Raw genomic sequence first — 11,227 nt, 5'->3', positions numbered from 1 at the left:
CGCCTGCCGCTCCCCCCACCTCAGGTGCGCGGGGCTGCGAGCCGCCATTAGGCGCGGCGGTAGCGGCGCGCTGACGTCACGCGCAGCGACGTGCTGGCGTCACACGCAGCGTCTCCTGCCGGTGCGGGTTGGCCGCGGCGCTGAGGTGAGGCCGGGCCGGGGCTGAGGGGACCGGGGGGGGTCGGGACCGGGACCGGGACCGAGGTCGGGGTCGGGGCTGAGCCGCTCTCGTCCCCCCAGGTTGCCTTTCAGCAGCGTGTGGCGACGCACCCGCGGCCTCCATGTCTTTCCTTGTAAGTAAACCCGAGCGCCTGAGGGTGAGTGTTACCCCCCGTCGGGAGCGCCACGGCCCGCCCGGCTCCTTCGGGGCTCCTTCGGGAACCGCGCTTGGCCGCTGCCTGCTTGCACCCCTGCTGCTTGAGCGCTTGCGCCTTGCACCTTGCTGCTTGTACCTTTGCTCCTTGCACACTCGCTCCCTTGCTGCTTGCACACTTGCACCCAGAACCCTTGCTCCTTGCACACTCGCTCCCCGCACGCGTGCATCCCCTCCGTGTGCGGCACCCAGCATTTACAACAAATGTCGTATTTAAGGAAAAGCCGAGTCTCTCCGACCTTTCCTCACGAAGCGACTGCCCTCGTCGCACCGCGTACAGCTCTGCTTTTTCTGAACGTAGCCAAGTTTGGGAAGTTGAACGTCAGCGTTGCTTAATTCTGCGTTTTTGAGTGTCAAAGTGATTTGTTTTACACAAGAGAAGAGCTTCTAGGGGCTTAAACCGAAAGGGTTATGCTGTGCTGTGTGTTTTGAGTTGCTGTCACCAGAGACTGGCGCTTTCCAGGACCGGCCTCGCTCACACTAAGCGACATAACCTCTTTTCTCACTGCTTTTACTGAGCTGACAGGCTCTAATGTGCTACTGCTCCTGACTAATGCCAACTTAATCAACGCTCTGCAAGCCTGAAACTGCATATTCTATTGCCTATTACATATGTAGCCCTATTTTTTTCAACTTGCGAAGCCAAATAGAATGGTAGAAACATTTCTGTGCACAAGCCAATGCTAGCTCTGAATTTTAAGCATGAATTCTGGAAGAGAACTACAGCTTTACAACATTTGGGTTTTAATTTTACTTCTAGTTAATGGATATACTGTCAAAATAGTTCTCAGAGTTCTAAGACATCATCTTGCTATAAAAAGTTGAATCTTTTTCACACCTGTTACACCCAAGGAAACTTTTATTTGCCTGTATAAGGGTACATAGCATGCTTGCTATTTTCATGTGCGTGTATGAAGACTCTTGTCTGAATATTTTAAAATGAACTTTTATTGCAAGTACATGCTATCCAGGAGAGGCGGCAGCACCTAGGGGCTTGCTGGGTGCATGCCAGCATAGTGGCAGAGGAAGGTAATGGTCTTGTCCAAAGTAAGGATGTAGCTCTGATGTTGCAGCTTTTAGATCACAGTAAAATTGTAGAAGTGTTAGGATTGTCTTTTAGTTTTTGTTTTGGGGGGTGTGGAGGGAAGAGGGAGTAGATTGTCTCTGAAGGAAATAACTAATTTTTCTTTTTTTTTTTTTTTTCTTTTAGCGGTGGGTGTCGGAAAAGTTCATTGTTGAGGGCTTAAGAGAGTTTGAACTGTTTGGAGGTAAGTTTTCCTCTCGTTAGATGACATTGGGAAGGTTAATTATGATTCATGAGTGAAAATGGGTTTGGAAACTCTGATGATAGCTCCCCAGCGTGCCCGTAGGAGAGCTGGTTGGTTTCTGGTCTGCTTTGTGTGGAACAAGCAAAATCATCCACCGCGATGCAGAAATCTTGGTCAGTGACTTAGAAAGCAATCAGAACAAAGGAAATCAAGATCTCATCTAGATTTTGAGCTTCTAAAGGGAGTGGAAAAACTTTCACTATTTTAAATAAATAACCTTTAGACATTTTCTTCCGTATTTAGGCTAAGTATGTATGTCATTTGTCAATGTCAGTTTACATTTATGTTGAATATCTGAACAGTAGCACTGTTTGAATCTTTTTAATTCCCATTCTTGTACTACGTTTGATTATTTTTAACGTAATTATCTGTAAATTAAACCTTTGTCTACAATATATTTGTATATATGTGCTATCAGTAAGTATCACGCAGGGTTATTTACTTAATTTTCATCAGTAAGTTCCAGCTATATTTTTAATGGGTATCTGTTGAACACAATTTGGTGAACAATTAATTTCTTTACTCCAGAGCAGCCTCCGGGTGACTCTCGGAGAAAAGTAAGTGGCTTTTGCAGGCTGTGGTGCTGTGGTTCATTGCATGGAGATTATCCTTGTGAAAGTTTGATTTTTCTTTTTACCTTAGTTATATATTTCATCTCTATATTTAGCTCTACGAGTGTGGAGACAGGTTTCACCCTGGAGTGGAGGTTTTGGTGTGTGGTTTTAAAACTGTACGTGACTAGTCAAAACTTTAAACTTAATCCCTCAGATTTGAGGGTCTCTCTTTTGAGGTGATTTAGATCCGATTCTTCAGAGACGTTAATCTCTTTGAACTCTTTTAGAATCGAGGGAAGAGGTTAGCCTGTGAGACTTCTGAAAACGGCCCCCACGTTTTTATTTTGGCCGTTCTAAGCCAGCGTTCCTCTCTGAACACATTGAGTCTGGTTTCCTTACTTTTCCCTGCAGAGCAGTCACGTCAGAGGCTCCAACATCAGAAGCAAACAACGTGTAATTTGCAGTTTGAGGTGACTTCATGTCCCGTTGGCTGCTCTTCTCCAGAGCCGATTCTGAGAGCTTTGCCTCTTAAGAACTAAAGTCACTTACGAACAAGGAATGTCTGTTCAAAAACATACAGCCAAAATGGGGCTGTTGAGAACTTTACCTTTGCTTTTTGTTCTGCAGGCCCTGACTACATGCTGCGTGGTGCTTTATGAGTAATGCCCACAGAATAACACAATTTATAGCAGAATATAGTGGTCTAAATGATTTCCTACCTGCCCACACCACACTGAAACGTTTCTGTGTGCAGGTGTTGCTTTAGTTTAAGGCAGTTACAAACAGGAATTAAGCGTGATTTGTTTATAACTGTGTCAGTTTAAGCTGTTACAATTGATTTTGTGTCAGTGTCTGTAATTTGCTGGCACAAACAAAGCTGAAAACATGAGATATATACAGAATGTTTTGTATAAGGTCAAGTGAATTCACACCTTATTTAATTGCTTAGCTTCCAGCATATGCTGTTGTGGAAGTAAATGGAGATTAGTTAGCATCTGTATCGTTTTTGTTAAAATATTCCCTTGTGGTTTTGGACATGACAGTGATATTGGTGACTCTATTTTTACATCTAAATAAAAGCTCACTTTTTCTATCATGGCTATACAAAAAGGGAAATAATTGGGGGAATGGGCAGGAGGAAAATTTGTCTTGTTCATGCTGAAAGGGAGTGAAGGAGTGAGGAGGTGGTGAGGAAGGCAGCAGAACAAAAACAACTTTCCCTCTTTCTAATTCAGACGGATGTGATTTGGCAGAGGCAGATTCTTGCTAGCATCATATAACTGATTTTCTTATGGCATTTATAACAGCAGTTATCTTTCAAAGATTAATTTCCTTAAACCTATTTCCAATTAAAATCTGATCAACAAGCCTGAAGGCTAGCTCCTAATGAATGCCAGGCCATAAAGCCAGTCGTACGTGACTTCATTTCGCAGCTGCTTTTGCTTTTGACCATACACCAAAAGTTGTCCCGTGTGAAACCACAGAGGAGCTTTTTTGCAGTATTTCATGAGTGACATTTCAGTTTAACTTTTTTTTTTTTAAACCCTCGTATGATGTTGGTAAATTTCTGGTAGAGCTCCTTGTGCATTAACTTAGTTATTGGTCACTGCTAACACGAAGACAGGTGAGTGAAGACCTCTGATGTTCTGGAAAACTTTTAAATAGGGATTTTACAGCGTTTTTCCATTCCTGTTGAAACAGCCTACGCCATTCATAAGATTAAATTTATTTAATTTTTCGCATCTGTTTTGTTGGCTTACGCTATATTTGGAGTGGAGTTTATTAAAGCAAACCACTTACGTGCTGCTCCGTGTTTCACCAGCTGTCACTGCTGCACAACGCTGCTTACCAGAGCTTTCCTTTCCTTGGTGGTGCCTTTCTGCTTCAGAGGTTTCCATCTGCCTGTGTGTCTCAGTGTGAAATTGATGGCAGAAGTAACGAGTGATGCAATCCAAGTCAGAATTGACGAGGATCTTTAACACGAGTTTGAAATAGCGAGTAGCAGGTTGCTGCCTGTTTCAGCCAAGCCACAGCACGCTGCAGTGCTAGGACTGGAAGTAAAGGTTTTGAGGTCTGGGGGGTTAGTTACCCTGAAACAGATGCCAGCTAAGTGGCTGTGCTGGAGTTGTTTGAGCTGGACTTGTGTCCTAGCACTGTTCACAAAGCAAAGTTTCAACTTTTCCCATAACTGAAAAATAAACCTATTTTTAAGGTAGACAGAGAGAGGTAAAATGTGTCCTGGTCCGAGTCAGTCAAAAAGCTGAGCTTAGGAAGCCTGAATAGCGACTTACTCCCAAGGTATACTTAGAGCTGAAAGCTTCTCAGGAGCTGAACCCTCAAACAGAACCAAAGGCAATTAATTTATGGTGAATTCATGTCTGCTCTTGTTGCACTACGTTTACCCTTGGCTGAGCGTAGCACAGTGCCTTGTTTTTCAGCTGTCTCTGTGTCATTTCCATCTTTCAGCAACGGAAAAAAAGAGTATTCACTGTCACTGCAGGAAAAGGGACAAGCTCTTTCTACCTCATGAATCATGAGGAAAGGTCTGATAAAGGGCACTTGCAGTTGATGAGGAATGAGTTGGCAAAAATGAGCTGGGGTTCCAAATGTCAGGAGGAGTTAATGTGCTAGAAATTTGACATAACGAAGTCTGGACTTAGACACCAAATAAATTTGGATTCCCATTAGGATGTGCTCCTTGTGACTTTGGAAACTTAAGCGAGTTGCAAGGTATAAAGGAACTTGCAAGAAGCTTGAACTTTCCTGCTTGGAAAGATTTTTGTGATTGGAAATAAAGCAGATAGCTTTGTGTCAGATGTGTCGGGGTAGCGTAGTTGGTAGGCTTAGGAGCGCTGCTTCCCTGCGTGGTGTGAGTTTTTTTTCTATTCTTTTTCTTTTCTCCCTGTAAGCACAAATGCATCGCAGCTAAATTTTTGCTTTCATTTGGAGCTTTTCTTTTCATGTGTCTGACCTCCATACCTTTGCTAAGGTGGGTTCATCACTTTTATGTTCGGCTGAGCAGCTTCAGCTGCGCTGCTCTTCTCACAGATGAGCGGCTGAAAACCAGAAGCCCCAGCTTCATCAGGCAGGAACGCTGACTGCCACGGTGCAGGGAGGTGCTGTGAACGAGCTTTCCTTTGGCCTTTGCTCAGGCAAGAAGAGGGTGACACAGAAGTTTGTAAATAATAGGAGAAAGACAGTTACTATAAAGCAGTGCTCAAGCTGTCCTGGGGAATAGTAATTGGCTTTATCCAAATATTTCTAAATAAATTTTAGCCTAACCTAAGTGAGAATATTGCCTTTTACGGTTATTCGTTTAAAACACAGATGTCTGGATCTTCTGAAATGAGGCATCTCCTGGATTTTGATTGATATTTAACTATTAATTGTTTTAACAGCAGTTAAATTATCTCTTCTATAATTTTTTCATATTCAGTGTGTATGATAATGAACAGATGACTTTTCTACCACGTGATCTTTACTTCTTTTGACCTGACTTTATTTTTTCCCTAGACAAATGAGGCGAGCTCCGAGTCGATAGCTTCTTCCCCTAAAAGGGACACCATGAGCAACTTCCTACCAGACAGCAGCTGCTACGAGTTGCTCACTATCATAGGTAAGATTACTCGTGGGCTGGAGGATCGGAAGTCTGCTCTGCAAAGAGAATAATTTCTGCAGACTTGTTGGCCTTTTCTTGATTAATTACTTATTTTTTGACATTAGATGCCCTTCTTCTTTGATTTTAAAATCACTTTAATGAAAACTGAGATGCTTATCCTGAAGGCTTGCAACTCAAAGAGGCATGTGGTGCGTTAACAATACTGAGTATAAAGGACAAAGTCAGCAGAAGGACTCCGAAGCCCTGTCCTTGGAGGGGCTGTGGCCAAATCATTTTACTTCTGGCTCAGTTTTGAACTTTAAAGACTGGATAATACCAACTTACTGGCTAGGATAATTTCTCTCACTGGGATACATGCTAGGGGAAATGGTATCTGATGGAACAATTACTTTCTTTCACAAGGCTGTAAATAGCTTAAGTAAATGAGTATAAAGATTATTAAGGGTCAAGGACTGGAGGAGTTCCTGAGAAGCGTGTGCTTCCAGAAATATTGCTGAAGCTTTATTGCCTTTTCTTTCAGGCAGAGGCTTTGAAGACTTGATGGTTGTGAACCTGGCCAGGTATAAACCCTCAGGGGAGTATGTCACTGTCAGAAGAGTTAACTTGGAAGCCTGCACCAATGAAATGGTCACGTTCTTGCAGGTAACATGAATCCACTAATACAACAGTGCAAGTTTAGGAGAGAACAGATGCTTATCAATCCTGTATTCAAATTTCTGCATTTACTAAAATGAATCAAAATATCTTCTTTGTTTTTTAGGGGGAACTTCATGTTTCCAAGCTCTTCAACCACCCTAACATTGTGCCATACAAAGCAACTTTCATAGCAGACAATGAGCTGTGGGTGGTAACATCTTTCATGGCCTATGGTAGGTGGAGAGGGAACACCTTGACTGCCCATCGTGTCCTGTTAGATCGGGTTTAAGAGGTGTTGCATCTTTGAAGCATCCTTGTTTTGCTGACCACTGAAGAGGTGTTTTGTTTCTTTTCAGGTTCTGCAAAAGATTTAATCTGTACCCATTTTATGGATGGGATGAGTGAATTGGCGATTGCATATATCCTCCAAGGAGTACTGAAAGCACTTGACTACATCCACCATATGGGCTATGTACATAGGTAAAATAATAATAATTTTTTTAAAATGTCACTGTGCAATAAACTTACGTCTGTACCGTGAAGACCGGTGTCTGAAGTCACGACAAGCCACGCTGGCAGGCAGACTTAAGGCTCTGTTCAGGTGCTGTGTAGAGTCTCTGAATTGAGACTGACAGCGAGGGGAAATTTGTCCTGTTGCTGCAGAAGGTCCTGAGTCCGTAACCTCCAGTCCTGCATTTCTCCTTGCCACGGAAACTTTCTTTGGGAAAATGCAAAATGAGTGAATCGAGTCCTGTTAGTGGTTGTATACGTAGCTTTGCACAGCATTCAGGATGGCCATCAGGACTCTCAGCCTCCTGGTATGCTTTTATCCTTTCCACAGGTGCTTGCTAAGGTTGATTTTTCTCTTCAGTGCCGCAGTGTCTCTTAATCTCTTCCTAAATCACCGTGTCCATCCTTTAGGATGTTTTTCCTTCCCTCTGATATATCCTGTTGTGAAAGTAAATTTTAAACACAGAACGTCCTAGGTTATTAGTGGTCACTACGTTTATTGTATGTACTGTAAAAGTTGTTTAGCTCAAGTGTTCCTGCCTTAAATCCTCTGTAGTGCACCTCCGCACTAGCGGTGTTCCTGGTGATGCTGTAAGGAACATAAATCCTCGGAGGGCAGAAAACCGGACTTCTTTTTTTGTTGTTTAAGGAGTGTGAAAGCCAGCCATATCCTGATTTCCGTAGATGGGAAGGTGTACCTCTCTGGCCTGCGAAGTAATCTGAGTATGATTAACCACGGGCAGCGACTCAAAGTTGTTCATGACTTCCCCAAATACAGCATCAAAGTCCTACCTTGGCTCAGTCCTGAAGTCTTGCAGCAGGTGTGTTATAAAAACAAAACTACTGCTTGTGCTCGGTGATACATGGCATCTCTGCATAATTTTCTGAGGTTTTAGGGCCTGTTCTGGGAAAAGAAAAACAGCCACGGTGTTGCTTTTTCTCATGATGAGCATCTTGCTTTATACTTCTTAGCTTAAACTACCACCATGACCAACAAACCATCCTGTACGCGGGTTGTGCCATTTCTGTGCTAACCATTTGGGTTTGTTCTTCTGCATGGCGAGTCATGAGCATTGCCTGTCCACATTGCGAGTCCACAATTTTTATTTTCCTTTTCTTTTAGAATCTCCAGGGTTACGATGCAAAGTCTGACATTTACAGCATAGGGATAACAGCCTGCGAGCTGGCAAACGGACACGTACCATTTAAAGACATGCCTTCCACTCAGGTATGGTTTAAAGGTTTTTCCTTTCTCTCTTTCATCTGAGCACATGGAAGTGCCTTGCAGCACTGGGTTGTGAAGACAGGAGGGTGCTGAGCCTCCCTGAATTCCCTTCTCATTGCGGCTTTTTCCGTAGAACTGCTGTGCTTCTGTATTAAACCTTTGGTGTCCAAACGCTGAGGACATTAGAAATCTACTGAGAAATTTTAACTGTCGTGTTTGCATGCATGGGATGTTGATGTCCCTTCACTTCCAGATGCTCTTGGAAAAGCTGAACGGAACTGTTCCCTGCCTGCTAGACACCACCACTATCCCTGCTGACGAGCTGACTATGAAAACCTCGCGTTCAAGCGCTAACTATGGGCTGGGCGAGAGCATGGCCATTAGCAACGTGAGAGCAGCCAACGGCGAGTCAGCCCTGCACCCTTACCTGCGGACCTTCTCCGCCTGCTTCCACAACTTTGTAGGGCAGTGCCTGCAGCGGAACCCGGACTTCAGGTAAAGCCAGGCCAAAGCTGCTCTTCGCAGCCATGCCACAAGCACCGTTCTAGGGGCTGACTGAACCAGGAGAGCCAGCAAAGGTTGTTTGAAGTTTTTTTCCAAAACTATAGCTGCGTGAGGATGTGCTCTACATTGAGAAGAGTATGCAAAGTACGCGGAACAAAAGCAGGTTAAAATATTCTTTAAGAGAGCCTGAAGAATTTCAGAGTTCATAGCTCTGCTTTGCAACCTTCTCTGGGGAGCGGAGGGGTCCTGCCCTGTCTTTCTGGTGCTCATCAGACCACTCCACGAGGTGTGAAGAGCAGGAATAGCTTTCTGCTGTGTTAGTGGGTTCAGTCTTCACAGACAGTTTGAGTGCCAGAGCTGCTGTGAGGGAGGGGATGGGACACGGTTGTGACAGTGAACTGCCCGCAGAACTCCACTTGAGCATCTTGAAAGGACAAAGTGTCACTGACTGATTTTTCTTGTGTGCTTGCTTTATTCTAACTCCCTTCTGCAGGCCCAGTGCAGGCGCTCTCCTCAATCATCCCTTTTTCAAACAGGTAAGGAACTCGTTTAATATGCAGAGAACAGCGGCTTTTTTGCAGTCATTAGCTTCCTGTGTCACTGAAGCCGAGGGTGGGAGTGTTGAGTTGCTTAATCCTTTCAGATCACAGAAAAATTAAGTCAGTTTGGTGCAGCTTGGTGATCGTCAGCTTCTCCAGGAAGGTGGATGGGGGATGAGGTGAATGTTCTCTGGGAGTGAGGTAGCTCTTGAAGCAGCTGCCTGTTCTGTGGTGCTGCAACTTCTTTTCCTTGCTGAGGCACACAAGTGCTGCTGGAAGGACTGTATGCGAAGCGCCTTCCTGTTACAAGATGCAGAGCAGAAATCCTTTGCACCTCTTGCTGCAGGCAGGAGGATAGCACTGTTTTACTTGCTGCCTGCCTGTGTAGGGAGGCATTTCAGCAGCTGAGTTCTCTCCTTTTTGTGCAGATCAAGCGTCGTGCTTCTGAAGCACTCCCTGAACTTCTGCGCCCCGTCACCCCAATCACCAATTTTGAAGGAACACGGCCCCAGGATCCCAGTGGCATTTTTGGGCTGGTGTCAAACCTGGAGCAGCTAGACGTGGATGACTGGGAGTTCTAGAACAAACAGGGACTATACGTGGTTCTGGAGGAGCTTCCTGGACATTGTAATTTATTGGTCCTGTTCATAAAAGGTGATGAATGTTACACGTAGAAGAGTTTACAGGTCCTTGGGAAGGAACTTCAGCTGCCTGTTTACTTGGAAAGTAGCCTGGAAACAAATGGACAGACCTGAGCTGGAAAAGGCTCAACCCCAAGGAACTGTGGAATATCCCTGTTGGTACAGTGCCCCACCAAGCCCCAGTCCTTGCAGCTGAGAACACTAGGGTGGGTTGAGCGAATCTGTTTAGTTACGGTCTCTATTTCTGTTTCTAAAAATCACTGGCTTCCTTGTATCACAGTCAGAGGCTGTATGTCCCTGTCCTCTTGTTCTTTCTTTTTTAAGGGTGCCTTAGAGTTAAGAAGGGGAAGGAGGCAGCTCTTAGCTTTGGGCATTTTCTTAGAGCTGGTCAGATTAGTTACAGCGTTGTCACCAGGTAACTTTTGAGGGGGGGGGGGGGAAGGAGTGTGCTCTTAGTCACTGCTTTGGGGTGGAAAATTGGAAATAGAGGATGACCTGATTCCGTTTTGGGCACGTTCACTACATTGGACGTTCCTCTGCAGCACTGAGTTCTTCTCCAGTTTGGGAGAGCCCTTGAAGAGACTCCTCAGTCGATGCTGAGTACTCTGAACTCCAGGTCAGACAGGGCAGGGCATTCCAGCCTCTTCTCCCGTGGCTGCCTGGGTCAACAAATGCAGTGTGTAATTCTGTGCAACATACCAGCATTTTTACTCCCCACAGCGTATCTAGCTCAGCCTTCTGTTAGCTGGGCTGGTTTGACAGCATGAAACATTCACACCAGCTTGTTCTCACTGACTTAACTTGGCATAGAGGGAAAGTAATTTGATTTTCATGCAAAAACCTCTTATTCACAACTCCTCTTTCACCATCATGTACAGAATTATCTTAAGCCTTCTCTTACCATTGCTGTTCCACCTTCTCTGACTGAGTGCCAGGTTAAAAAAAAATCCTCTGCTTGCTTTTCACATGGCTTCCCTCGATTCATGGCTGTGGCAGCTCGCCCCCATTCCATGGTATTTGTTTTTGGAGGTGTGTTTAAGGCTTTTAGTTTGACCTTTCCAAGGACCGCAAGTGCTGGAGGTCTTTCTACTCTTCAATGAAGCACTGAGAATCCAGTCCTGCAGGTGTGGTTGATGGGAGTAGTGGTGCTGGCAACAGGTCCTTCTTGTGTTTATAAACTGTACTTGAACCCAGATAAAGTTTGTTACTCTAGTTTTTTGCCAAAACAAATAAAATATTTCTGAAGTTTTTAAGCCTGCTGTTTCTGCAAGGTGAGGGGGTAGATCACAGCAGTGATG

At 44.6% G+C, this 11,227-nt stretch overlaps 1 protein-coding gene across 4 annotated transcripts; it reads left to right on the top strand.

The window, feature by feature from the left end:
* Window positions 1-40: 40 nt before the first annotated feature.
* Window positions 41-11,182, top strand: STRADA (STE20 related adaptor alpha). 4 transcript variants are annotated; one of them, XM_048046545.2, is made up of 13 exons: window positions 41-145; window positions 241-293; window positions 1,584-1,641; window positions 2,230-2,258; window positions 5,769-5,871; window positions 6,395-6,516; window positions 6,635-6,743; window positions 6,867-6,990; window positions 7,670-7,841; window positions 8,144-8,248; window positions 8,499-8,740; window positions 9,243-9,285; window positions 9,717-11,182. In XM_048046545.2, the coding sequence occupies exons 2-13, from the start codon at window positions 282-284 to the stop codon at window positions 9,867-9,869; spliced, it is 1,272 nt and encodes a 423-aa protein (XP_047902502.1). In that variant the 5' UTR covers window positions 41-145; window positions 241-281; the 3' UTR covers window positions 9,870-11,182. The 4 variants fall into 4 exon arrangements, with proteins under 4 accessions (XP_047902502.1, XP_047902501.1, XP_047902503.1 ...); XM_048046544.2 differs by having other exon boundaries at window positions 49-145; window positions 241-317; XM_048046546.2 differs by lacking the exon at window positions 2,230-2,258 and having other exon boundaries at window positions 111-145.
* Window positions 11,183-11,227: the final 45 nt, after the last annotated feature.

The sequence above is a fragment of the Anser cygnoides genome, chromosome 22, assembly GCF_040182565.1.
Source record: "Anser cygnoides isolate HZ-2024a breed goose chromosome 22, Taihu_goose_T2T_genome, whole genome shotgun sequence".
Taxonomy (NCBI): Eukaryota; Metazoa; Chordata; class Aves; order Anseriformes; family Anatidae; genus Anser; species Anser cygnoides.
Note: the sequence above shows the minus strand (reverse complement) of the source record. Positions and strands in the feature narration are given on the sequence as shown.